Source organism: Penicillium hispanicum (genome assembly GCF_028827665.1).
Source record: "Penicillium hispanicum strain IBT 35686 chromosome Unknown utg000005l_segment0_segment0, whole genome shotgun sequence".
NCBI lineage: Eukaryota > Fungi > Ascomycota > Eurotiomycetes > Eurotiales > Aspergillaceae > Penicillium > Penicillium hispanicum.
In genome coordinates this window covers 568,664-594,073 of record NW_026623197.1, presented here as the reverse complement: position 1 = coordinate 594,073, position 25,410 = coordinate 568,664, and the positions used below count along the sequence as shown (strand labels likewise).

Sequence of the window (25,410 nt, the reverse complement as noted above, 5' to 3'; positions counted from 1 at the left end):
CTAATATTATATACATAATTACTAGCAGACTGACGGTTGTAGAGTGTGTACTCAATGCCATGTTGGCGGAAATAGAGAGTGCACTCGCTTGCTGCTGGCCTCTACTTCATTGAGCACCGATCGCGGGTTTCTATAGAGACTCGCGGACGTACCTCGCGATGCTAACTCGGTGGGGAAATAGACTACCGACTCAGTCATGATGATTGCAGATCTCAAACAGCAAAATATGCCGAGCCCTTCGCCCATGTGAAGGTGGTGCAACAAACTTTATGCTTCGGAATGCGCAACCTGTGTGAAGATTGAGGACGATTAAGAAAGCCATATACTGTCAAACTATTTAATTAGCGATAGCGGCAGACCTATCGAACTCATCAATGCTATATAGCTCTACTAAGGTTGGATCATGTCGTACCCAAGTCGAGAGCCAGTGGTGCGCGAACCCGCTCCCTTAACTCCGCGGCGCCACTTAGAACCAGGATCGGCGCGGTGCCGAGGCAACTTGCATCTTCACAATCCCTACTTGCTTTTCCCCATCTCTGCTTCTGTTCCCTGTTCCCCCGCCTACTTATGCCGGACTTTCCTGTGCTGCGCTCTGTATTTTCCGTCTCTCATTCATAGCTCGTCAACGCTTATTCTTGTGCTGGTCTCTACGACCTCGACGCTGCCACTCCGGCCGGCCGACGCCTGATCTCATGATTGCGCCTGTCATCCTACCCTTTCATTCGCCTACCTGGACCCCGCGTTGTTTCATGAGCTGTGTGCTCCGACCGTAATGTCGTTCCCTTTAGTGCCTGGTAAGTACCTCGCTGGTTGCGCAGCCAAGCCAGCTAATCATTCTGGTTCGCCTCTCTAGATGTTTCTTTGAGCCTCGCCCTCCCCGCGGCGGCGACGGCGGCCGCCTACCTGAACGCCAAATGCTCTCTTTTCTACGATCTCGGTCTCATCAAGTCCCTACTCAAGATGCGAATACGATCGAGTTTTGCCGAGCGCGACGATCGCTTGAACCTCTTCTATGTCCTCGAGAACCATGCGCTCACTCCCGCGACTGCTGATAAGGAGTTCGTCGTATACAATGGCCGTTCGTGGACCTTCCACCAGACATACAGCATGGTGCTTCGCTACGGAGCCTGGTTCAAGAAGACTCACGGCGTCCGACGGAAGGAAATCGTTGCTATCGACTTCATGAACTCGTCCCACTTCATGTTTATGGTTCTCGGTCTGTGGAGTATCGGCGCCGTCCCTGCACTCATCAACTACAATCTAACGGGAAAGCCCCTGTCCCATTCAGTTCGGGCCTCCACCGCCAAGTTACTGGTTGTTGACGAGGAGGTGCGCAACTGCTTCCCGCCGGCGCAGATGGAGACGTTTGGTTCTTCCGAATTTCGTGATGGAAAAGGCCCGGTGCAGGTCGTGTTCTTTACCCCCGACGTGGAGGCGCAGGTTCTGGAAATGGAACCCGTGAGGGAGGATGACGAAGTGCGCAGTGGATTGGCCCCGCGCGACATGGCTCTGTTGATCTATACCAGTGGCACGACGGGCCTCCCTAAGCCAGCCATCGTGAGTTGGAAGAAGTGCTGGTCTGGTGGTTTGTTTTTCGGGAACTGGATCCACCTTGAACCTTCGGATCGCTTCTTCACGGTAGGTTTTCCTTGACCCTGGACCCATGAACCCTTTAGACATTGACATCTTGTAGTGTATGCCTCTCTACCACTCTTCGGCCTTTCTGCTTGGGTTCGTGTCATGTTTGATGAAGGGAGTGGCTTTTGTCGTTGGTCGCCGCTTCTCTGCACGAAGCTTCATTAAGGAGGCTCGTGAAAATAATGCTACCATCATCCAGTATGTGGGTGAGACCCTGCGGTATATTCTGGGTGTTCCGCCTGAGATTGATTTTGTTACGGGGGAGGATCTGGACAAGAAGCACAACATCCGGCTTGCGTTCGGGAATGGTCTCCGTCCAGATGTCTGGAATCGATTCAAGGAACGTTTTAACATCCCAAGCATTGCCGAGTTCTACGCCGCCACGGAAGGCACCTCAGCCCAATGGAACTTTTCGTCCAATGACTTTTCCGCAGGAGCCATTGGTCGCAATGGTGCTATCGGCAATATCGTCTTCAGTCGTGGAACGGCTATCGTGGATGTGGATCATGCAACCCAAGAGCCCTGGCGGGACCCGAAGACGGGACTCTGCAAGAACGTTCCCCGTGGTGACACTGGGGAGCTGCTGTTTGTCATTGACGCTACAGACCCTAAAGAAGCATTCCAAGGCTATTTCCAGAACTCGAAGGCCACCGAGAGCAAGATTTTGCGCGACGTGCTGAACAAGGGCGACGCCTACTTCCGAACAGGTGATATGGTCCGATGGGACACGGATGGCCGCTGGTTCTTCTCAGATCGGCTGGGTGACACGTTTCGGTGGAAGAGTGAGAACGTCTCGACTAGCGAGGTCTCGGAGGTTCTGGGTGCTCACCCGGAAGTCCACGAAGCCAACGTCTACGGCGTGGCGCTCCCCAACCACGACGGCCGAGCCGGATGCGCCGCTGTCGTGTTGGATCAACAAATGGCCAGCGGAAGCACCTCAGGGCCCGCAATAGAGCCGTCCCGTGCAACGCTGGACAGTCTAGCCACCCATTGCCTTAAGAACCTTCCTCGATTTGCGGCGCCACTCTTCCTGCGCGTCATGCCCGCCATGCACTCTACCGGCAACAACAAGCATCAAAAGCACGTTCTGCGCACGGAAGGCGTAGATGTGGGACTGGTCTCCAAGAACGATCGGCTGTACTGGCTGCGAGGCAACACCTACGTTCCCTTTGGACAGAAGGACTGGGATCGGCTGAACGGTGGCCAAGTTAGGCTTTGAGCGGGACTCAGCTTGCTACATGCTCTTATTGAGCCCACGTTATCGCGAGCGATGTCTTCAATGTTTTCCGCTGAAGCGTTTCATATTCCCCAAAATTACCCATGATCTGTTAGATACCCGCTCTCTCGTGTGTTTGATGCCACGAATATAGCCCTTTTAAAGGGTTCTCTTGCCAATTCCATTTCGAATAATGGATTCTATTGTTCTTGAGGCGCCTCATCAACATACCGTGGTTTACTGGAAACGAACTTCAACCTGCCGGGACCAGCCATCTACGTGGTTCGATTCCTTCGAGACTAAACATCCTTCGAGACTAAACACAACAACGCTCAATACATCTCATTTCCAGTCTTGCTTAGGAAATATCAGCAACCACGAGAGTCTACAGAGAACAATAGAATAATCGACGTGGAACAACAAGGAATAGGGGAAAAAAGATTGCGCATTAGAGAAGATAGTATGAAAAGTATAGAGCGACAAGGAGACCAGCGTTTCACTTGACTGGCAACTGGTAGCTTTGCCGATATTGCAGTTGATGCTGTCAAATTCCAACTCTGACATTCCTCCACCTGCCAGTACCTGGCAACGGCCGATTGTAGCGAGTTCAATTAAGATGGAGCCGGCCACCATCTCTTTGCGACAAAGGTTGGCCCTTAGTGGGGTCTGTGGTAGAAAGATGCAAGGTCAGTCCACATTTCAAGTGCCATAGGAAAGGTACTGAGATCATACACGTAAGGGACGACATGGAACTGCTGGCTGGGACTGGGACTCGGGTCCCAGTCCGCCAAAACCAGCGTCGAGTTGGACGAGGCCTGCAGGAACGAGCCAGTGCCCTGCTCATCGACCAGCTCGTACTTGTCTGCTCCCGCAGACTCTGCGGTAAAGACCTGAGGCGTCAGACCGGCATAGCAAGGCACGCCCTCAGTCTCGTTGCAGTTAAGGAAGTCACCTTTCAGATTGTGGATCCGAAAAGTGCGACCATTCGCTCCAACTGGAATGAAAGCCCAAGCCTGGGTATCGTTTTTCTTTTGATCAGGCCGGAAGACGAGGGGCTTGCCTTCGGAGCTTGCGGTCAGCAACGAGCTGTTGCCGCTGCTGGCGGAGCGGATGGTGTAGATGCCACCTTTGAGACCGAGGGCTGCTTGGCAGAGAGCTGCCAGAACACCGAGAGCGAAGACAGTCTTCATAGTGTGCCGGAATGGTTGTAGAGATTGAGACTGAGTGGGATGGAGAAAGGATTTGGATGATGAGGCAAGAGAGTGCTCAATGCTGTGGACTTTATAGTATTCAACTCACATAGATTCAACATTGCGGAGGCCGGGAATCGTCAACTCACGAACTGATCTGCGCAGGCGTACGTACGCGAGCTCAATAGATTCGTAATTGGAAGTGCTCTCGTCACACGAAGACCCGCCTGTATGCAGGCACCTTCACCCGTGCCGGATGGGAACGAGGCAGATCGATCAGTTGGAATTGTCATTGCACGATCCAGGTCCCCGAGACTGCAATAGGTTCTTGGGCAGTAGGAACTCATCGGACCCAGACAGGCAAGATGTGATAATTGAGGGTTTCAGGTTCTTGCCTACTAGTTTGACCTTCGGAAATAGACATATTGAATGCCGCATCACGTATATTATCCCCACAAACCGGACTCGGTGTTTCATGGCGATCGTTGCACTAAAAGGCGTTCTCCATTATTGTAGAAGATCGAGGCGAATCTTTCGATCTGCAGTGATGCCAACCAATCACCATGTGGTCTTCAAAACCGATGATCAGCAGAAGTGGGCCATAAAAAAGAAAAACAGATTGTTTCCTAATAAATGCACTACATGGTGATCAATAGTATGTACACGAGTTCCTCGTTGCTAGACTCCAATAGGCAGCTTTTTTTATTTGTCTTCTTGGACCAACAGCTTAGCCCCCCTCCCGTTCGACTCTGGAATACTTGAACCTCGCTGCGTATGAGCTGCCTAGGCTATACTTCCTAGAGCGCGAGGATATGGCCCGAGATGAAAGCGGTCGTAGTCTTATCGACTAGGCAACAGCTCTGGTAGGGTCAACCTTGGAAGCAAAAGAACTCTGGGTAAAATCCCTGTACGCAGTTCCTGCAGGAGCTACCGTGCTTCACGCACTGCAGAAAGTCTCGGTCAATAACTTTTCTCGGTGTCCGACGTGCAGTGTATGTACTTACTGACGTGATCTGGTGCTAGCGAAGTCTCGCCATTATTGTTCTCCTGCAACAATGAAGATGGTCTCTGTGCCGGCCTTCCTTCTTATTCTTCTTCCTACTTCCTCCTTCCTATACAGTCCCACATACCGACCGAAGAAATATTCAGTCACAAAAGCTACAACATCAGATTTTCTAGATTTTTGCAGCGCTAGAATGAATTGCTTTTTATCTTTACGTCTGTGATTAGAATCACCTCATATTTATGGGCGGGAAAGCGCCACCTATCAAATACAATTTTCTAAGCCTCAAGCCCCAGACACTCTTTAGATCACCCCAAGTATAATGTATAGGTAACACGATAGAATGTCAATACCACCAGCGGGTCAACCCAGTCCGACAGGAAATAGTCGGGTTATTTCGAAAATGTCAAGGGGAAAGTTTTACCATTGGCCTTCTGTTTTGGGCATGCCTCATAGGCCGCAGTTTTCAGTCGACACTAAGAGAAAGAGATTAGCAGAGTGCCAAGACGTCATTCGTAGAGGAAAGGAATACTCGAGCACTCACCACAGCATCTCCTTGGGTGCAATGGTTCCCTTCGACCTCTGGGACATCCTCCCGCTTATATATGTTCTTGAAGTCGTCTGCCGTCAACCTGCAGTATGGGAGGTGGGAGAACAGCTTGTTGGGCATCTGCATTGTGGTAAGGGTCTTGATGGCCGAGGAAGTTGTCCACTTGTCATATCCTTGCTGCTCATAGGAGAACTCGCTCGCGATGGCGATGTCCAAAAGACTCAGCTGATAATTCGAAAGCTTATCTATGCCAACGATCTCGGAGGCACCATTCAACGGGTATGTATATGCGGCCTTCAGGAAGAATAAGCGGTGTCCCCGTTGCAAGCACGGACAACGTCATCGGTAAGCTTAGTGGAGCATGAGTTTGACCCATAGGCTTCGGTATAGTTGGTGCCGATTACGTAGATGCCCTCTAATTCGTAAACGGTGAGGATGTTGGCTCCAATAAACCCTTGGTTGGTCGACTCTTCTATGCGCTTCGCCTGCAAGGTGGTTACTGGGGCGGCGAAGAGCCCAGAAGCAAGCAGTTGAGGGAGCCCAGACTTGTTTAGGGCATAGTATTTGTAGTCGGCCGCATCGTTGTACGCAGGGCCGTTGATTATTCCATCATAGTAATTCTGGATACCTGATGAAAGTGTTGAAAGTTCGTTTTCCACAATGGCTCCAAGATCACTTTCTAGGGCGAAATCCTTCAAAGCTCTGTTGCATGTCACCATGTCTAGTTAGTCACCTCAGCTGGATTGAGAGCTGGGAGGTAGGGCAGGGGACTCACACTTCACTAGCGGAAGTCAGAGTATCTGTGGCAAAATTGATTACACTGTCATGGCTACTGAGGATGTCATAGAGACCCGTTACAGCAGCCATATCCAAGAGTTCGGTCAAAAGCGGACTGATAAATGCGCTCACAACGCTTATCAACCCTACTGTGAGCGCCTCCAGGATTTCGTCGGTCTGGAAAAGTTGTCAGTTGGCTTCCTAGTCGTCCAAGGAAAAAGCTTCCATACAATATCATGGACCACCTTCTGTGGAGAGAAGTCTGTGACAAAGTCTTCCGACAGAAGCGATGTGTTGAACCCGGCCTCCCATACTGAATCTATAAGCAAGTTTCCAAAATCGGCGGCATTGATTGCTGCGTTTGCTGCAAAAGTATCATAGGCGTGTTCGGCAGAAGATGTGCAGTACGATTGAGATGTGCCCGTTAACTGACAGTGTCCCCCATCGGCTCTGTAATGCAAGTTTTAGCGTCATTACCGGTTAGATAGATATCATAAAACGTACATGACGCATTCAACCTCCTCTGCCCCAGCGTAGTTTGCCAGTATTTCCAAAAATGAAGCCGTATTAGTGACAGGAATCTCATTTGCCCTGAGGGGCACAGGTCAGCAAGAATTCAAACCCGTCGAAATGGAGATGTGCTTACCGGAATTGAACCCATTCAGGCATAATGAGGTCCTGCCAGGTTTTGTTGTTTTGTCCATCCACATGACACGCCTCCTGGAACGAGACTTGTGTAGTCGTAGCTGTACTTGAAGTTGTAGACGAAGTAGAAGTTGAGGACGCAGATGATGTGGTCAAAATCGCCGACGAGGTAAGAGTCGAGGCCGTCCGTGATGTCGAAGTAGAGGAGGCCGCCCCTGGTGTAGAAGTAGGGGCCGCCCGTGTTTTTGTCGATCTAATCCCGGTAGACTTGGGGTGGCATACAGCAGCAGATGAGGCTACCCGTAAGGTAGGAATAGAGGAGGCACCAGTGGTGTAGAGATAAAGGCCACCTGTGATCTTGACGATCTAATCCCCCTTGATCTGTGGTGGCATATAGAGGGAGTGGGCAGGTTGATCGCTACTGAGCTAGGCGATCCATCCGTCCGAAATTTCTGCGGAGCCCGGTTTTTTGGCAGAGTAATTGTAGCTGGGCTTCCTGTAGCGCTTACAGTGCTGACTATTTCATGTCAGCATTTTTTAATACTTCGGTGGATGTTGACGGTGAGAGGTCTGTGTCGAGACACCTACCGAGTATCGAGACCCAAAGAAGAGCCCAGAAGAGCGATCCTGTGCGGTGACCCATTCTCTCAATTGCTGATCAAAGAGGCGAGAAATGTGCAAGAGCAGAACGTATAATTCCGGGAGCTTGGCTGTTTTATAGGATCCGATCCGGCGGATATCTCTGGAATATTATTATTATTACTCTGGAATCGGTCCTTCACTATAGTTAGCCTAAGAACCACCTTTATCTCCATCCAATGGCATGATAATTTTCATTCCGAGGATTTTAACCAACTAGGTAGTTAACTACTGCTGCGGATGCCCTCTTGCCCACGATGATTCCAGGGTGGCGTGGGAACAGCTCCACAAGGATCGGTACTTATATATGACTCGCTTTGGGATTGGCTTATACAGTGGAAGGAGCGAGCTTGACAAAAGCTTGCTTTCCGAGTGGGGGAAAGTGTGTCAAATATATAGGAAATCCTTTTGTTCAGGACGAGACGACTGTAATATAAAATGACATGTGCCAATTCTACCAAGTGGAGGAATGGCTACGTAGGCATATCATCGATTCACCTTGGAAGTTCCAGATTTTCTCCATTCTCTATCGCTAATGGTACTGATTCTACCATTCAGACTCACCTCGTCTCGGTTTGGTCTCCTTACCTGTATAGCGTGTTGCTATTCACCCAGGCATAGATGTCAAGACACTGGCCCCCGCGCTTCCAAAGGCAAGGCTGAGCCCCACTGTGATGAACCTGGCACTCTGTTCCCTAATCAGTTATTCGGATGCATTCCAGCTCTCTCGAGGTGTTCACGTTGCTCATACAGACGCGTCTTCCAGCACAGCCAACTTCCGTCGAGGGCGGACCAGGAGTAAGTTTATATTTCAATTGTGTTAGCCTCAAAGGATGCGACATGACTCGGGCAAACCTCGCTTGGACTCGGGCGCTACATTTTAGCACACCTCCTCTACCTCAGAATCGTCACAGTTCTCATCCTTTCCTATTTGGACCATACACCCGATTGCGGTGCGGACGCGACAACTTCCCAAAAAAGTCCTTGGGAATGGTGAACGAGAATCCTTTTGTTCGAGAATGTTGTAGCATTCGCGCAGTGCAGACCTGGCAAAATCTAGATGGCTTGCATTCAATCAACTGGCCCGCAAATTGTTGCGCGTCGACTCGCAGGTTGGGGGCAGGGCAGGGTGCAGGAAGGCGATTTTGGACTGTCTAGTAGGATTAATACAGAATACGAGTTGACATGAAATATATTGTAAAATACCTAGATATCTACTAGACTTCCACTCCCCAGGCATCCGCAATCCAGCTTGGTCTTCTTGACGGGGAGTTTTATTCCCCTTTCAAGCTCATCTTTAAGAGGTCAATCAAAGGACGCTCGTTTTGGGGGCTTCTCCACTCTTCACCTTGAAACACGAGTCAGTGCCCAGCTAGTCGTTGCACCAGGAGTTAACTAGAGGATATTCGAGTCAACTCTACCTTTCTAATTGCTCTGCACTCGCCCGGCTGACTCGCGATGGGATGGGAAGTCATCTACGTATTCCTGAAACTTGTTTCGCCCAGACAGGTACTCCTTCCGCCTGAGGGAAGTAAAATTCTTGCGCTCCTTGCTCTATGTCGCTTCGTTCATCCCCGAGACATGATTTACGAGTCGGTGTGATGGAGTCTCTTAGTTCGGTCCGACCATCCATGAATATTTCGCCGAGTCACGCGATAGAACGGCTATATATTGTGTCGACCATGGATTTGGTGAGGGGGCAGAAAGATTGTATCGACGGATCAGACAAGAAATTGACTGCGCTATAGGGAAAATGGCAACAGAAGATCTAACGCCAGCGCACCGCGACAAAAGAGACATCTGATCTGAGGCTACATATATAGATACCCGAATCGTATCAGTCATCGACATGGAGAATGGCCACAAAATCATTTCTGGGCTATGGGTATGTGGCATCAATGACTGAAGCAGATAAAACGCGTGGCTCTTAGTACAGCACATTTTGGCTATACCATTATCATACCTAGTTGCGCGGCGTCTGCAGTGACCTGACTCGATGAAAGCACTTATACCCGAAGAGTCTTATTTGGCCTGCGTGTTGTTCCTGTTAAGGTCAACTTGGGCCCTCTCGAGAGACAACGTTGGAAATATTCAACTTTCTGAATACGCTCACATAACTGCATAGTAATATAACGAATTTCGGAATGGCTCTTGCCCAAAGCAGTATATCTGGGGCGGTGCAACCGTCGGACAAAGGTTGTGTTATATCCGGGATTGACTACCCGTAGACCTATAGGACAAGGGCTGTTTCGATATAGAAAAATGAAATGCCGACGAGGGCATTATATGCAGCTTTCTTATTATTTGCTCATATGCCTAGGTATAGACGGATATTTCTATAGAATATTAGGCCTCTCTCCCTTTTCCAACCTGCGTTTGTTGGAGATTGAGTAGATGAATAGTTGCACCGCGACGAAAAGGAGGCCTGACACAACGAGAATGATCATGATCAGTATTCCCCTCGGGTACCTATAGAAGTCAATATTCTGTGACGCCCCGAATACTTGGAGAAGGATCACGTACAGTTCAGCTGCCTCATCGCTCCGAAATATCTGTGTTCCTGCCATGAGCCCGCTGGTAGCCGTCATGACGACTTTTCAAAGTTAGAACAGGTGTTTAGAGATGGCATGATCGTCCTTACACATTCTGCCAATTCCTGGCTGTCAGAACTTAATCTCTCAAGTAATAATCAGGATAGGGGGATACGTACGCAACGCTGATACTTCTCTCCTCGGCGGTCTCGCAATTCATCTGAATCCAGGCATTATGGATTGGATGATATCCAACAGCTAAGCCGTTCACTGTTGTCCAGAGTCCGAACTTGCTCCAATTTCCAACGTGATGCTCAAGTAGTCTTAGGCAAATCAGCGCTATAAGGTAAGCTGATATAGCAATCATGACAGCTAGGCCTCGTCTATTCGTTTTATCACTCAGCCACGCGAAAGCCAAAACAACCGGAAGAGTCATTAAGCTTCCAATGGCGGTTAGTGCATTGGCTTGGATTCTGTTAAAACCCAAATCCATGATTATACTTGGGGTGTACGTCGTAAGGGGACACCATGTCGAGAAGACGCATGCAGTGCCCATGAAGTGCGGCCACTTTTGAAAGTTCTTCAATGTTCTCCAAACGACGCTGAGTGGTAGAGAATTATTGCGAGGGATGACTGAGGATTCTTTTGCGAAAGAATTTTTCTCCACATCCGAAGTGCTCGTGCCTGGAGAGTCCGCCGATCTCAAGTCTCCTCTTTCTGGCAAAAGGGAAAATAAAGCAATAGCTATCATAATGGAGCCGATGCCTTCCACTGGATGCTGTCAGTATTACCCCTTCCCACGAATTACTCGAGGCATACCTAAGAAGATCCATTGCCAGCCAGCTAGACTTCCTTTCCCATCCAGCTTGAGAAGCCCAGCTCCTATTAAAGGAGAGACTGCAGTTCCGCCAAACATGCCGAAGAAGAACACAGCAATTCTACTTGTTAGCTCAGCGGATGAGTACCATGTGGAAAGTGCATACATGGCACCAGGAATATACCCGGCTTCTGTCAGGCCCAAAATTGCCCTCGTGAGTAGGAACCCCGTCTTGTTACGAACAAATATCTGCAAGCAGGCCACTAGTCCGAAAATGAAAACTTGAGCACTCATCCAGCTGCGTGGGCCGATCTGCTTTTTGTTAGACTTTAACCCATTGAGGATTTCTCTCTATCTTGCGGCTCTCTTACCTTGTAAAGAACCAGATTAGAAGGGATTTCCAGAAGTATGACTCCGATATACATTAATTGGTTCCCGAGGTTGATGGTGTTTTGGTCCACAGCTATATCAGCGGCGAAGCCTCCTGTCAACGCACTGGCGATATTTGTTCTGTCGAGCTGATACACAGCAAATGCCACCGTTAGGAGGGGAAGAACTCGGCAATCCGCTCTATGTGATTGTTAGCCATCTCGAACATTTTGAGGTGGAAATGTTAGCATACACTTTCCGACTCATAGAGGATTTGAGCGTAGAGTCCCCATCCTCATTTTGGTGGGCGGGATCATTCTCTGATACTTTTTCCATGGTCACCAGCACGGCAGATTTGACAATAGAAAAATCGAAAGTGTGATCGTAGCTCCCATTTGATGTCACAAAGAAGGACCTTGGGAGCCAATGGATCGGGTCTGTCAACAACCTCAGTGGTGATAAGATAAAGCAAGCCAGTTTTGCAGGAGTCAAATGCTGATTCTGATAGACTCTTGTGAGACGATCTTGAGTGTAGCTAGGAGGTCGAGGTTATCTGAAGGTAAGTTACACTAGACTCCAATCACTTCGAATCAAGTATCAACGCTTGCAGACAACTCGTTAATCTTCATCCATACCACCATTGCAGCAATAGAATGATAATTACCCTTTTCAACTTGAACTACCAACCCTAGGCCATCATTGATAGCTTACCACGCGATCATCTTCGTGCGTTCATTACTGGGCGCCGACCGAAGCCCTGTTATGTCGCGCCTGAGAGCCCCACGATCGAGATGCCTGAGTAGCTTCCCGCATAATCAGGCCAGAAACTGACCTTTAGTTTCCCTGGTTTTCTCTTTGTTCTTCTTTTCTCGATCCTGGTTACAACATTAATTGGTGTCAGGGAAACATCTTCGCCCGTCAGGCTGAGCGCCGGAGATAACCAAGCCGACTCCGACTTCCTCCTCGTCTCCCGCGCTCCTTCTCCCACCACTTTCTTCCTCCGCCTAGTGGACACCGGTTCTGACCCCGAGCGGCATTATTCCCTGATCTTCGATCACACATCTGCTTTCCCCCCAGGTTACTATTATTAGCCGATCTCTTCGGTCTCTCTGGTCCCCCATGGCGGACCCTGTCGATGCCCTGGACCCGCTTAATGCGGAGACCTCGCCGGCGGCACCCAAGAAGAGGACGCGGGTCCAGTTCTCATGTACCGCATGCCGATACCGCAAGTAAGCTTCGCTTTGGCCGCCGTCGTTCATGCGCCACTGGTGGCAACTCTGGTGTCGTTGTATAGACTCCGCTACAGTCGCTAATCCAGACGCAGACTGAAATGCTGTCGCACATACCCGTGCACCAACTGCAAGAAGCGTGGTGAGGCGGCCACATGCACTTATGTCGGTCGCGGGCCGCGGGGCAAAGCCCAGCATGGGCGTTCAAGTCCGACCCTCGTGCAGGACCGCCTCCAGCATCTGGAGAACCTGGTCATGTCGCTGGCGCAGAAGCAGAAGCCGAATGACCAGGAACCCAACTTCAATGCCCCGCCGCAGGAGGGCCTTGTGGGCTACGATACGCCTCCGTCTGCAAATGATCGTGAGAACAAACCATCGCCTCATGATACAGGGACCCTCATTGTGAAGGACACAGGGACTAGTTATATCGACGGTTCCAACTGGCGCGCGATTTTAGAGGAGGTTCGTATCGACCCGCCAGTGCCCTGATGAAATGATTGCACTGACTGGTCCTCGATGCATTAGATCAACGGCGTAAGGGAGTACATAGATGAACAGGAAGAGAATGAGGAAGAAGAAGGGGCCGAGGATGACCTTGACCAAGAATCTACGCCTGTTTTGCTCCTAGGGATGGGCAAGCCAGTAACAAAGGAAGAGCTGCTTGTTGATATTCCGCCTCGCTCCATCGCCGATCGACTAGTCTCGCGCTTCTTGAAGACATCTGAGCCATCTCTAGGTGAGTGTTGTATGCGGATCCTACATGCGGCCGGCCAGCTAAGTCATTAAACAGTCGTGGTGCATGTACCAACCTTCCGAAAAGAATACGATAAATTCTGGAAGGATCCCACCAGTGCATCGTTCAACTGGGTTGCTTTTCTGTATGCAATCATGACATTGGCCGTATCCCTGTGCCATCGAAGCGAGGAACCCCTGCCGCTCAGCGCCGTCGACCCGATCTCTCTCTGGAACACATTTCGCAAACGAGCTGCACAGTCTCTGGTCCAAGCCAACTATATCACTCCAGGTCGTTACAAAGGCGAGGCACTCTTCCTGTATGCGCTCAGTGAGTTCTATCGCAGCCAAGACGCACAGGCTGGAGTTTCGTATCTGCTAGGAATCAACATCCGACTGGCGATGCGCATGGGTTACCATCGTGATCCGAGCCATTTCCCCAACCTATCGCCCTACGATTGTGAAATGCGGCGGCGCCTATGGACCATGTTATGCCAGCTTGATTCCTTGGTCTCATTTCAGGTCGGCCTTCCACGGACCATTCATTCGAACTACTCCGACACAAACATGCCGGCAAATCTACTGGACACAGACTTTGATGAAGACACCGTTCAGATGCCGCCTGCACGACCGGACGAAGAAAGAACTGCATGTTCTTACACGAGAGCGAAGGTCCGCATTATGAACATCTTTGGTCAGACCACCGACCTAGCTTACTCCCGAGCAGACGTCCCATATGAGGAAATCATGGATATTGATCGTGAGCTCGAAGAAGCGCATAATCTCATACCATCATTCCTCAAGGTGCGACCGATGAGTCACACAATTGCCGACCCAACGGAGCTGATTTTGCGGCGATACACCCTCGAACTGGTCTATCAAAAAACACGCATCGTTCTCCATCGCCGGTATATGGCTGAGAGTAGCAGCCAATTTTCTTACTCGCGATCCGTCTGTTTGAGCGCTGCGAGGGAGACCCTGCGATATCACGCGGAAATTTACAATGAATCGCTACCCGGTGGTCAAATTTATGCGGAGCGGTTCTTCTTGAACTCTCTTCAGAACACCGACTTCATGCTCTCCTCGATGATTCTTTGTTTGGAGCTGTCGCAGGAAAATGAGCGTGGGTATGCCGCCCTCTTGAAACCGCAGGAGAAGGAAGATATTTTGCGTCTCCTGGAGACGACTCATCGCATCTTCAAAGATGCACGACGCCGTTCCGTTGACACGCAACGTGCTTTTGTCGCATTGAATATCATGCTTAAGCGGGTGAAAGGGAGCAGCTTCGAGAGTGTCACTTCGACGAGGACCGACGAACCAGCCATGCATATTGATGGTATGACATCCGTGAGACTTACTTGCATAACTTTGCTAACGAGCATAGATAAAATGGCTTTCCAAGCACGGCCCGTCTCAATGGACCAGCAGCCATACCCGGTATTCACCACGGCGACGGCGGAGATGCCGCCTACCATGTACAACCCCACCGAGTCAACACCCTACCCTGGATTGGGTGTTATTGAGGACATGTTGAATACTCCTGCACAATTGAACTGGGTAAGTAGTTCAGTCCCTGGTGTAAATGTGGTTTCTCCAGCAGTGAGTTTGACTAACCTTGGAATCACAGCGCCTGTATGATAGTCGTGTCTTTGGGTTTGAAACACCTGTCCAGGACAGTCTCTGGTACTCTGGGGCATCCTCTTCGTCTACAGGGATGGACTTTACTCCTTACACATCCGGTGCTTAGGTGGATTATTTTGTTGGGTGTGGTATAAGAGCCAGTGATTCGAAAATATATATACGCTAGATTTTCAGAATTCCCTTCCAAGAGAAGACTGAATATGGATGTCATCACTGTAGATACTACAATTCTCCAATAAACAGCTCAAACTAAATCTATCCATGAGCATGTGGCCATAATTTGCATGAGACTCTTGATCATTGTGGCTTTTCTGTGTAGATCTAAATAGCATCCAGCCAAACACCGACGGGATTGACGCCGGCCTCGGCCGCAGATCCCGATCCGCGCGGAACAGGGAACGGTCAGTCTCCAAACGCAATTCTCCAACACTCCCTCTTTTACGCTCCCTCCTCTCCGATGCGACCAATCCGCAGCCTGCGACCTCCAAGTCGCACGAACATTCTCCTAGCGCCGTCCCAACTCCCCGGACTGCGCCGCTATCCCGCAAGGACGATCAGCTCAACACCACGGCCACGCCCGACAACCTCATTAACACCACCATGCCAACCACGCACGACCCGACGAGCATTCAATCTCTCCTCCCTCTCCTCGCTGCTCCCCTCAAATGGCAATAACAACGGCAACAACTCCTCCGAGCGCGTCCTCACCGCCAGCCGCACGCTACCCTACCCCCCAGCGCTGCTCTTCGAAGTGATCTCCTCCGTCGAGTCCTACTCGCAGTTCCTCCCTTTCCTCACTGCGTCCACCGTCACAGCCCGCGACCCGGGAACGGGATACCCGACGCAAGCCTATTTGACCGTAGGCTACGGCCCGCTCAGCGAGACCTTCACCTCGCGCGTGGACTGCGATCCGGCCAAGCTGGTCGTCGAAGCGCGGAGCGGAGCGAAATATGGCCAGTCGGCCGGACACGAGGGCGAGAGCAATGCCGTGTCGGGACTGAGCGCGTTCTTCCCTGGTGCCAATGAGGGTATCTTCGAGTACCTCTCCACGCGGTGGGAGCTGGCGCCGCTGGCCGCGGTCGGTGCGCCGGGGGATCCGCGGACTAAGGTCAGTCTGGAAGTGCGATTCGAGTTCAAGAATCAGTTGCATGCTACGGTCATGGGTGCTGTGGAGGGCCAGATGGCCGGTGTCATGATCGAGGCCTTTGAGAAGCGCATTCGGGAGACGCATGGGAAGGGACAATAGAATCAATGCATTTGGGTGTTTTCTTAGTTGGGCTGGGGGGTTGTACATTAGTGGTGTTTGATTTGATATGCGGTATAAATATGTGTCGGACCACATGGATGATCGAGTTCGCTGCTATAGAAGAGGGCATGGATGTCCCAGTCGGTTTCTATCAGATGCGTTCACTGTACAGTTTCCACAATACAAATGTCAAGAGACGCGAAGCGAGAGGTGGGAAAGAGGAAAAGGAACATGGTATGATATAATACAGATTATCCAAACAAAAATGGGGTTTTTGGCCTGCCTACAGCATGCCCAGGCTCCGATTTCGGTTTGCCAAACTCCGCACACCCTTCACTGAGGTGATCGCGTTGTAGTTGTCGAACACCACATCCCAGTTGATCCGGTCCCACCAACGCTCCAGGTACTCCTCCTTGCCTGCAATGCCGTAGTCCATCATCCACGCGTGCTCCCAGGTGTTGACACACAGAATGGGCTGCACATCAATCGCACCAGGGGCAAGGCTCTTCTGATTCTGGGCATGGGCACCCATTGATCCGGCGAACTGGTTGCCCAAAGGCTGATCGGAGGAGTGAGTGGCCATATCGACGGGTTGTCGTCGGGAGTAGGCGGCTGGGTAGGGCGAGCCGGCGTTGTAGGTGCAGAAGATTTGCATCAGACCCTCGCGCTCCAAGTTCTTGGCGAGCCAGACGAAGCCAGGACCAAACATAGCGTTTGCAGTGGCCAGGAAATCGAGTTTTAGAGATTCAACGGAGGAGCAAGTGTCGACGATATCCTTGGCGAACTTCTCGGGGATCTTGGTGGTGGTTGGAGACTACATTGAGGCGAGCATGTCAGATGGATGAGCGTGTATAGCTGTTAGAGCAGTGTGACCGACCAGACAGTTGAAGAAGAAGTGGTTGTTATGAGCCATGGAGGCGTAGTTGAACACCGAGGCCATCTCCGGGCGCCGGGAGTACTTGACCAGCAATTCTCCGGGTTTGGCGTCCGCGTCGACAGTGTCTAGACGTGGGAAAATCATAAGCAACCAATCCCGATTCCTATCAATTGAACGAACCCGACCCTTCTAGAGGCCGAGTATATGTTCCGGAGGAGAAATCGGGTCTCACCTTGTGTCAACAGATTCAACTTGTCGACAAGCAGAGTCTGGTATTGAGTCCAGGAGAAGTCGAATGCCTCGGGTGACATGAACTCAGGAACACCATTCTTTCTGTAGTAGGTGTCATGCTGCAATTGAGGAACCCGGTGCAGACCACGGGCCTGGATACCTGAGAGGGCGGAGGAAGGTGTCTAGAAAGCAACGCGATCAGTCCCTGAATGACGAGCGTGAATCAGCGGGTAGGGAGAGAAAGAGCGACACTAACCTGGGAAATTGAAGCCGCGCGCAGAGCGCCCGGCCGGACAAGTCGGCTAAACATGATGGGCGCTGAACGATGAGACTCGGACGTGCAGCTTGAAGCAATCGAAGAATTTCCCTCCCGACGCATTGCCTGATCGGGAGTAGAGCGCTGACATAAGCCAGCCAATCAGCGCGTCGCGAAGTACTTCCAAGGTTCGCTCTCCCAGTGCTCTAAGCGCCCACCATCCTCCGATCTGCACTCCTCAGCCTGTTGCAGGGACGCGTCTTGGTGCTTCTGCAACAAACAATCCGGTTTAGCGCCCGCTATGTTGCAGAACAGGACCATGTCGTCGATCCTGAAACTCGCCGGTGCTCCTTTCATGGAACCCGGCGCGTGCCCAGAATAGATCCTTTGTATGCGATACCAGGATGAATGGCAGGATGACTTTTCTTTGTACCTGCTCGCCGTTTTTCGCTTTCATTTGTTTTATCCTACTTTCAATCCCCTTGTGTGTTGGATATTTTGTTTCTCCCCCTGTTCAGATTTTCCTTTCTCTTGCTGGTGATCTTTACTTCCTCTTATCCTGCATCTGATCGAAGATATCGACCTGGAGTCAATACTTCTGCATTATTCCAAACGATCTTCTTCGCATTTCCTTCTCTGCCATCTACAAGGAGATATCTGACGAGGACGTCCGCACCGCCCAGGATGGCGAACATGATCGCGGGCGTCGTCAACAGAGGCACATCCATTCGTTTCCTCCTGGCGTTGATGGCTACGATCAGAACAACCAACGCTTTTCAACCACTCGAGTTCTTTCCACGAAGCTCTAGCGCGTGTCCTAGTTCATACGACTCATGTGGTGGCAGTCTACCCGACTACTTCTGTTGTTCTTCCTCCTCAACCTGTATCAGCCTCGACGACAACAGCTCTGCGATCTGTTGCCCATCCGGAAGCGACTGTGGATACATCTCCCCCATAGTTTGCGACGTCCAAGAGCAAAATGCAACCTTACATCCCAAAAGCTCGGTCAAAACAACCAAGCTCGACGACCAGCTACCTCAGTGTGGCGATGCTTGCTGCCCATTTGGCTATACCTGTCAGGGCAACAGTACTTGCGTCTTGAACAAGAAATCTGCAACCACACAAGCGACGACAACGCCAACGCCAACGCCAACGACAACAGCATCCACCGCCACGAATGCTTCAACGCTCGGCGCAACATTTACACCTATACCGTCCACATCTGCCTCTGCCTCCAACCAAAGTTCCGCTTCAAGCAATTCCCTTGCCTCCAAATGCCCATCTTTTCCCAGCAAAGCGGTAGTCGCAGGCTTCTTCCCAGGAGCACTGTTCGGCGCCGTGCTAGCCCTCCTTATATCAACCTGTCTCCGCCACCGGCGGCAAAAGAAGGAACAACAATTCCAAGACCCCAAATCCGGAATGCACTGGTCCCAGCGGTCCTCTTCCGGCGCCGTCATCGGCATTTCCAGTCCCATAGCTTCCGAGGAGGCCTCATACCGCACAGACTTCCTCTTACGCCCAGAAAGCGACCGACGCGCCTCAGCAGGCGGCCGATCCACCTTCTCCAAGCTCTCACGCACGGGCAGCAGAGTACGGAGTCTCTTCTCGAACAACCCACGACTGGACAAGGATGTCCCGCCGATTCCCACGGTGCCGGATCCCGTCACACCACCGCGGCAGCGTGAGCCCAGCACCGAGAGTATCAAGGTATACTCGCCCCCTGGTGCATTTGCGCAGTCGAAGAAGTTCTTGGGGCCGGAGCCGTATCCTGGGGCGATTGCGAGGCCGGATACTACCTTCACGGACCTGGTGAAGGCGGTTGGCTTCCATGATAGGAAGGGTAATCCTACGTTCAAAGTCACAGACACATAGAATTAATAGGGAGGCAGGGACCGGGATGTGATAATTGGCGACTCGCGCTTTATGGCGGTGACAATGGATTTGTTTGCTGTAGCCTGTGGAAACCGAGTTCGGATGTAGATCATCTGCTTCGAGCATTCTGGCTGGTTAACAACACTGTGGTCTCTAGAATGGGCTTCCCTTTGTTCAGATACCTCGTTCGCTCCGCTTAAACCAAATCACCGACATCTCAACGAAAAGTTTCCTTTTGCAGAGTGCATAGGACATGAATATCGTGAAATATAGAAGACACTGTCACTCTAGATATCGATGCCAACAGGAGTTTGGAATTTCGACAGTTTGATTATTGCGTCTTTATAACGGTACCTATACACGAGAAAGAAAAGAGCCGTAGCTACTTAAACTGACGAGGCTTTCCTCGATTCGACGAGGCGTTTCAGCTCTTTGACCAGAGCGACAACGAGCGGGACTCCGATTGGCCCCAGAAGTGGGAGATAAACAGCCACCTTATGCTCGTCTGGAAAATAGACCTGGCCGACCATACTCTTCTCGAAGAAACTGCGTTCAGCTTCGGTCTCGGCAATCCTCGCGCTGGCAAGAGCGGCACTAAATCGACCCTCTCGTAGGTGAGAGCAGGCCGAAGACAAATGGGAGAGGGTAGAAGAAACGGAAGAGGCGACCGTTGCCGGGATTGGAATAGAGGGAAGAGACTCGGTGAGACGAGCCAGGGAACCCATAGTGGATGAGGCCGAAAGAAGGAGAGTGGCAGCACGGATTCGGATCAATGTCTGGAGACGGAGAGGGAGAGATGATGGAGTAGTGGGTGTGCCGAGAAGGGTCAGCAGTTGGTGGGAGAAAGTCATGAAGGCAGGACGCAGTGATTCCTGGGACAAATGGCCAGGGTTGGATCCTTGGGCAAGCGATGGGTTGAGCAGGAACACTCCGCCCCATTGTGGTACAATCCAGCTCGAGGCACGGTTCTCCTTTACAACAAGCGGCGATTGGAAGGGAGCAGGGACGTAGAGAATGAAATTGAGAGTAGGGCCATTGCCAATGCTGGGATTTAGAGGCCATTCGGCAGCGTTGATGAACGCACTTAGGTCTTCCTTCTTCAAAGTCCATGCTGCCTCAGATTCATCGTAGACAGGGGGCGGCGCCATTGGCGAAAAGGCAGCATATAACTGAACCTGGGTGTCAATGGTGAAATTGCTGATAGGAGCAAAAGCATGAAGAAGTGGAGACAAGTAGTCCTGCACAGCAGCCTCAATGTCCCACGAGGAGGGTTCGGCACCGGGTGTGAATAGAGAAAATGACAAGTGATAGGTATCTGCGTATTTCATGGAGCGGCGCAAGCGTCGGCCAATGCTCTCCGCAAGCTGAGGGGAGGCTGAATCCAGACTAGACGACCCGCCAGATAGAATGTGCGCCATGGTCGCTTTCTCCTCGCTGTACAAGCGCTGCAGCTCCTCGGCAATGAAGACTGACAGTGGTGGGTTCGAGGAGGAGGGGATGGGGTTTTGGCTGAACGGGTAAAAGATATCAAGCTGTGTCGTGTCGGCATGCAGCTCTGAGCGAGGAATAACCAAGCCCTCCTCAGGTACCACGCGGACAAACAGCGCAGTGTCTGCCCCTTCTTCTTCGCTGGTGTGAGCAAGGTCCGAATTATATTCGCCGTCATGCACAGGCGATGTGCTGGAGTCGTTCGTCAATTTGAGGCGGAGATGGTGAGCCGCAAATTCGTTGAGATCGTCGAGGGCATGCTGAGTTGTGCGAACAAGATGTTGAGATTCAGCAGCTTGCATAGATGGAGCTGCAACATGAATATCCAGAGGAAAGACGGGTCGACATGTCTGTATGGAACAGCGTATTAGCTTCCAAACCAGCTGTTGACCTTTGACCGCTGATAGCACCATACCTTGCCATCAGCCCATTCCACCATATCCTCAACTGGTAGATGTGCCCGGTAGATTGAAGTAGTCTGCCACCATATCGGAAATCCTAAAAAGATGATCACAGCCCAGAAAGCCGCAATAACTCGGAATCTGGTTTGGATGGCCTCTTGAGTCTCGGGTGGTGGCGCGCGCGGTGCACTGGACCTCGGGGCCGGCGAGACATCTTTTGTCTGTGGAGACTTGTTGTCTCCTTTTTCACTGGTCATGATTGGGGCATGCTTTGTGCCCTGGGCGAGCACTGCCAGAGCGTGGGAAGGTGGTGTTGATGTTTGGGGAAGCTAAAGGCGGAGAAGGAAGAACAAGTGGCTCCGCCGCATCGAGGAAGACCGGGCTCACCACTATGTGTCGATCCCGCGTTCCACGTTCCACCGTATACACCACGAGAACTCCGAATCAGTAACGACGAATTGCCATCTGCTCTTAAATGGCCATCCAACCTACCCTCACGAAGTGATCCGAATGTTATTAGCGCCACAGAGTGTCTTAAAAGACCTATAGCTCGTATTCGGGGAGCCTATCCAAGCCAGCAAGTGATAAGTACTTCAGCCACAATCTATTCAAGGTATATTTTCGAGTATGTTCTGTCTTTAAAGCATTCCGCAAAATCCAAACATGGGTATCTTGACCAATAACGCCGACCCAATGTAGCAGTCAAAGATCTGTTGGCCTTTGACCTTGCATTCAAATCCCACTAGTAATGCAATGTCTAATACTCCTTCTCGAAGATCTTCTGTATTGGTTTGGCCGCCTGGGAGGAAGAGGATGTCAATAACGGAGGGAAATCGCAAAAGGACAGAAAGCTGCGGGTACGCACATCAATGAACTTTTCAAGATCCTGGTCAAGATTGGCGAGGTCATCCTTCCGCTTCTTATTCTCTGCAATCAACGCCTGCTTGCGCTTCAGCAGCTCCTGGCGCGCTTGCTCTAACTTTTCTCGCTCAGCATGCTCGTGATTGATGCGCGCAATCATCAATTCATGTTCGTCAAGCTCGCGGTGCTCGGGGTGGAGTTCGAGGAATTCTTCAAGGGGAATTAAGGGCAACGAAAGATATTTGTGACTGAGACATCGAACGAAAGATTAGCGTGGGTTCAAGAGAGGTGTCCACAGGGTACCAAATTTACATACTCATAGGACTCGCAGGCGGCAATCTCGCCAGTGAGGTGTTTTTGCTCATAGTACAAGTTCTGCAACTGGAGATGCAGGCGGTCGATCTCCTGGCGGGCCTCCGCGGTGGCCTGTTTAGTGTCGCGCACACGAAAGGTCGCATCCCGGCTCTGGCCACGAAGCTGGGCCAACAGGGCGAACAGGAGCTTCTGTTGCTTGGAGGCCGCTAGGGATACTTCTCGGGCAAGGGCGGGTTCTGTCGGGATCGAATCAGGATTCAGCAGCGACAGCAGCTGCTGGCATTGCGTGAGGGTCTCGGCGCTGGTGCTGAGCACGGGCAGCAGCGACTCGTTGGTGATGATCTCGCTGATAGCCATCGTCGAGGAAGTGGCGAGAGAGGGAAATGGGTGAAGCCGAAAGTTTGGGCTCTGAAGGCGGGTGGAGAAGGAGAGTGGAAGGCGATCAATCAGACGACCGTGCGCCGCTCCATGTGAACGCTGGGCCGGCGGTGGTTGGGGAAGACTTTAGCCCGCTTGTCACTTTCCCTTTTCTCCTCCTTCACCCCACCTGCAGACAGAATGTGGTGTTGGTGTGCATAGACCTGCCTCCTGCTCTCAACTGTTTTCACCGAGGGGTCTCAGGGGCTTTACCTTCAATCTCCCCCATCACCCGACCCCCAACTCGTCTCAGCCGCAACGGATCCCTCGGCTCGCGGTGGACACCCACCAGTCCTGCATCCTCGGATTGACGCTGAGTGCTCAAAAGCCCTCGCGATCAAGCAATGGCCTGTTCGGCTTCCTCAATGACGGTGGAGTCACACCCGGAGGTGGAGGCGATTTCGTCCTCCGCCGCAACGCCGGGCGAGGACACCGGTCTCCTACGAGACCGACGACGAAGACACTCATACCACGCCCCGAGGAGACTCTCCTGTGACTATCAAGATGCGGACACCGTCTTTATCAGAGTGAGCTTTTCGGAAGCCATCGCTGCTGCTTGGAATGACAACCATGGGTCTCTAACAGCGACGCAGGTCGAACTTTTCCTCGCCGAACTCGAGCGCCGAATGCACTGGATCGAACAATACCGGAAATCCCACATGGTGCAGATAGACACGAGTCTCAAGCGGGGCTATGCGACACTGGAGGCCGTGAGGGACCAGTGCTCAGTGGCTTCGGGTGAGCTCATGGGCAGTGGCAAGAAGCGGGCCAAGATCTTAGTGGAAACCCTGGAAGACCGATACAATGAAGCCCTGGTGACCAAGGAGACCCTCGAACAAAAGGCACAGGCCGGCGTCCGCTTGATGGAATCATTCTTGTCCGAACTCGAGTCTCGGGCACATGCGGTGCGAGACCGCGGCATCTACGGCACATTGGATGACGGATGGAAGGCGATGGACTCCAAGCTGGTTCACGCTCGCGAAGTCGTTGACGAAGGAATGGAACGTGCTCGTCGTGCTCGTGATGCTCTTCGAGAAAACATTGACGAAGCCATTCGACTTGCGCAGGAGAAGCGATTGATTAGCTACTACGACCTTCCAGACCCATGGCGAGTGAACCCACACATCTTGAGCGGCTACCGATTCACCACGTCCAAGGTGGAGTGTGTTCACTCAATCTTTGCATTTTCGAACGAAACGGTCAACATTTGGTCCCATGTTATCGGTCTTATCATCGTTCTCTCCATCGCTTTCTACTTCTATCCGCTCCATACCAATTTCCACCTGAGCACCAAGGCCGACGTGATGATCGCCGCGGTCTTCTTCTTTGCTGCATGCAAGTGCCTGGTCTGCAGCACTCTCTGGCACACCATGAATAGCATTGCATCTCAGTCTCTGATGGAGCGGTTCGCCTGCGTGGATTATACTGGTATCTCCATGCTAGTTGCCGCCTCGATCGTGAGCACCGAGTACACTGCTTTCTACTGCGAACCGGTCTCGCGCTGGACTTATATTCTCCTTACCATGTCCCTGGGAGTTGGTGGCATCATTCTTCCCTGGCACCCTACATTCAACCGCCACGATATGGCCTGGGCCCGAGTGGCCTTCTACGTGACTCTGGCGTTGACCGGATTTGCCCCTATTGCACAGCTCTCTTACACTCGGGGCTTCGAGTGGTGCTTGTACTTTTATGCGCCGATTATGAAGAGCATTATGGTCTACTTCGTCGGTGCCTGTGTCTACGCCTCCAAGGTCCCTGAGCGGTGGAAGCCCGGTCTGTTTGACTACTTTGGTGGCAGCCACAACATCTGGCACTTGGCTGTATTGGGCGGCATTCTTTTCCACTACTGCGCCATGCAGGATCTTTTCGCGGGCGCTTTCCAGCGCGCCCAAGGGGAGTGTCCCAATCTGACTGCCTGAGCTAGTCACTGGCACAACGCTGAAAAGTCACACTTGGTCTTCCCTTTGATTCACGTGTTTTCATGATAAACCATGATAAACGAGGATAAGGAACGATGGAATCCTTGATTAACGTACCACTAGATCTAGATGCCGATGACCACCTCGATAGGCTTCTGTCGGCAATGTCTCATAGACATCTTTTCAATAAGCACTGATCGGTTGTTTCTGTCTATCTACGCATGGGTGGAGTCTTGCTTATTCCTTTTCTTCTTCATGTTCATGTTCATTGCTTGCGTCTTTGGAAGACTCGAGATTTCGGAGACCTTTCCCTCGGCTGAGCCGCTCGGGGTTTGTTTTCTTTCGTCGGCCGCAGGACTCTGCACTTATTTCGGCCTTTCTTGTATCTACCTCTTGTCATTCCGGGTTCACTTGTTCTCTCTCGGTGTACTCCAATGTCATTTTTCTCCAGACCCTACAGATCTTTATATATAACAAGGTCTCGTTGGATCCACCATCCTCATGCCGAAGGGTCTGACTGCTCATGATGCTAAGTTGCTGTATTGTTGGG

General features: G+C 51.5%; 11 protein-coding genes across 11 annotated transcripts; 5 read left to right on the top strand and 6 right to left on the bottom strand.

Moving 5' to 3' along the window:
- Positions 1–772: 772 nt before the first annotated feature.
- N7459_005675 (uncharacterized protein) lies at positions 773–2,857 on the top strand (the record flags this gene model as incomplete). The annotated part of the gene is made up of 3 exons (XM_056944859.1): positions 773–794; positions 854–1,638; positions 1,694–2,857. The coding sequence occupies 3 exons, from the start codon at positions 773–775 to the stop codon at positions 2,855–2,857; spliced, it is 1,971 nt and encodes a 656-aa protein (XP_056799194.1).
- A 653-nt stretch (positions 2,858–3,510) lies between these two features.
- N7459_005674 (RICIN domain-containing protein) lies at positions 3,511–4,044 on the bottom strand (the record flags this gene model as incomplete). The annotated part of the gene is made up of 1 exon (XM_056944858.1): positions 3,511–4,044. One exon carries the CDS (start codon positions 4,042–4,044, stop codon positions 3,511–3,513), a length of 534 nt encoding a protein of 177 aa, XP_056799193.1.
- Positions 4,045–5,439: 1,395 nt separating this feature from the next.
- N7459_005673 (uncharacterized protein) lies at positions 5,440–7,662 on the bottom strand (the record flags this gene model as incomplete). The annotated part of the gene is made up of 10 exons (XM_056944857.1): positions 5,440–5,523; positions 5,592–5,891; positions 5,933–6,299; positions 6,373–6,551; positions 6,605–6,824; positions 6,879–6,965; positions 7,021–7,052; positions 7,102–7,272; positions 7,529–7,536; positions 7,608–7,662. 10 exons carry the CDS (start codon positions 7,660–7,662, stop codon positions 5,440–5,442), a joined length of 1,503 nt encoding a protein of 500 aa, XP_056799192.1.
- A 2,332-nt stretch (positions 7,663–9,994) lies between these two features.
- Positions 9,995–11,711, bottom strand: N7459_005672 (uncharacterized protein; the record flags this gene model as incomplete). Its single annotated transcript, XM_056944856.1, has 7 exons — positions 9,995–10,127; positions 10,182–10,251; positions 10,300–10,304; positions 10,369–10,960; positions 11,009–11,318; positions 11,378–11,576; positions 11,629–11,711. 7 exons carry the CDS (start codon positions 11,709–11,711, stop codon positions 9,995–9,997), a joined length of 1,392 nt encoding a protein of 463 aa, XP_056799191.1.
- Positions 11,712–12,494: 783 nt separating this feature from the next.
- Positions 12,495–15,083, top strand: N7459_005671 (putative C6 transcription factor; the record flags this gene model as incomplete). The annotated part of the gene is made up of 6 exons (XM_056944855.1): positions 12,495–12,604; positions 12,700–13,066; positions 13,130–13,340; positions 13,395–14,672; positions 14,721–14,893; positions 14,964–15,083. 6 exons carry the CDS (start codon positions 12,495–12,497, stop codon positions 15,081–15,083), a joined length of 2,259 nt encoding a protein of 752 aa, XP_056799190.1.
- Positions 15,084–15,434: 351 nt separating this feature from the next.
- N7459_005670 (ubiquinone-binding COQ10-like protein) lies at positions 15,435–16,223 on the top strand (the record flags this gene model as incomplete). Its single annotated transcript, XM_056944854.1, has 1 exon — positions 15,435–16,223. The coding sequence occupies one exon, from the start codon at positions 15,435–15,437 to the stop codon at positions 16,221–16,223; it is 789 nt and encodes a 262-aa protein (XP_056799189.1).
- Positions 16,224–16,506: 283 nt separating this feature from the next.
- Positions 16,507–17,641, bottom strand: sod4 (mitochondrial 37S ribosomal protein mS42; the record flags this gene model as incomplete). The annotated part of the gene is made up of 4 exons (XM_056944853.1): positions 16,507–17,037; positions 17,101–17,225; positions 17,333–17,513; positions 17,588–17,641. 4 exons carry the CDS (start codon positions 17,639–17,641, stop codon positions 16,507–16,509), a joined length of 891 nt encoding a protein of 296 aa, XP_056799188.1.
- A 630-nt stretch (positions 17,642–18,271) lies between these two features.
- N7459_005668 (uncharacterized protein) lies at positions 18,272–19,459 on the top strand (the record flags this gene model as incomplete). Its single annotated transcript, XM_056944852.1, has 1 exon — positions 18,272–19,459. One exon carries the CDS (start codon positions 18,272–18,274, stop codon positions 19,457–19,459), a length of 1,188 nt encoding a protein of 395 aa, XP_056799187.1.
- Positions 19,460–19,845: 386 nt separating this feature from the next.
- PIG-S (GPI-anchored transamidase GPI17) lies at positions 19,846–21,605 on the bottom strand (the record flags this gene model as incomplete). The annotated part of the gene is made up of 2 exons (XM_056944851.1): positions 19,846–21,297; positions 21,363–21,605. 2 exons carry the CDS (start codon positions 21,603–21,605, stop codon positions 19,846–19,848), a joined length of 1,695 nt encoding a protein of 564 aa, XP_056799186.1.
- A 500-nt stretch (positions 21,606–22,105) lies between these two features.
- On the bottom strand, positions 22,106–22,881 carry N7459_005666 (uncharacterized protein; the record flags this gene model as incomplete). Its single annotated transcript, XM_056944850.1, has 2 exons — positions 22,106–22,457; positions 22,526–22,881. 2 exons carry the CDS (start codon positions 22,879–22,881, stop codon positions 22,106–22,108), a joined length of 708 nt encoding a protein of 235 aa, XP_056799185.1.
- A 404-nt stretch (positions 22,882–23,285) lies between these two features.
- On the top strand, positions 23,286–24,860 carry N7459_005665 (hemolysin III family protein; the record flags this gene model as incomplete). Its single annotated transcript, XM_056944849.1, has 1 exon — positions 23,286–24,860. The coding sequence occupies one exon, from the start codon at positions 23,286–23,288 to the stop codon at positions 24,858–24,860; it is 1,575 nt and encodes a 524-aa protein (XP_056799184.1).
- Between the last annotated feature and the right edge of the window lie 550 nt (positions 24,861–25,410).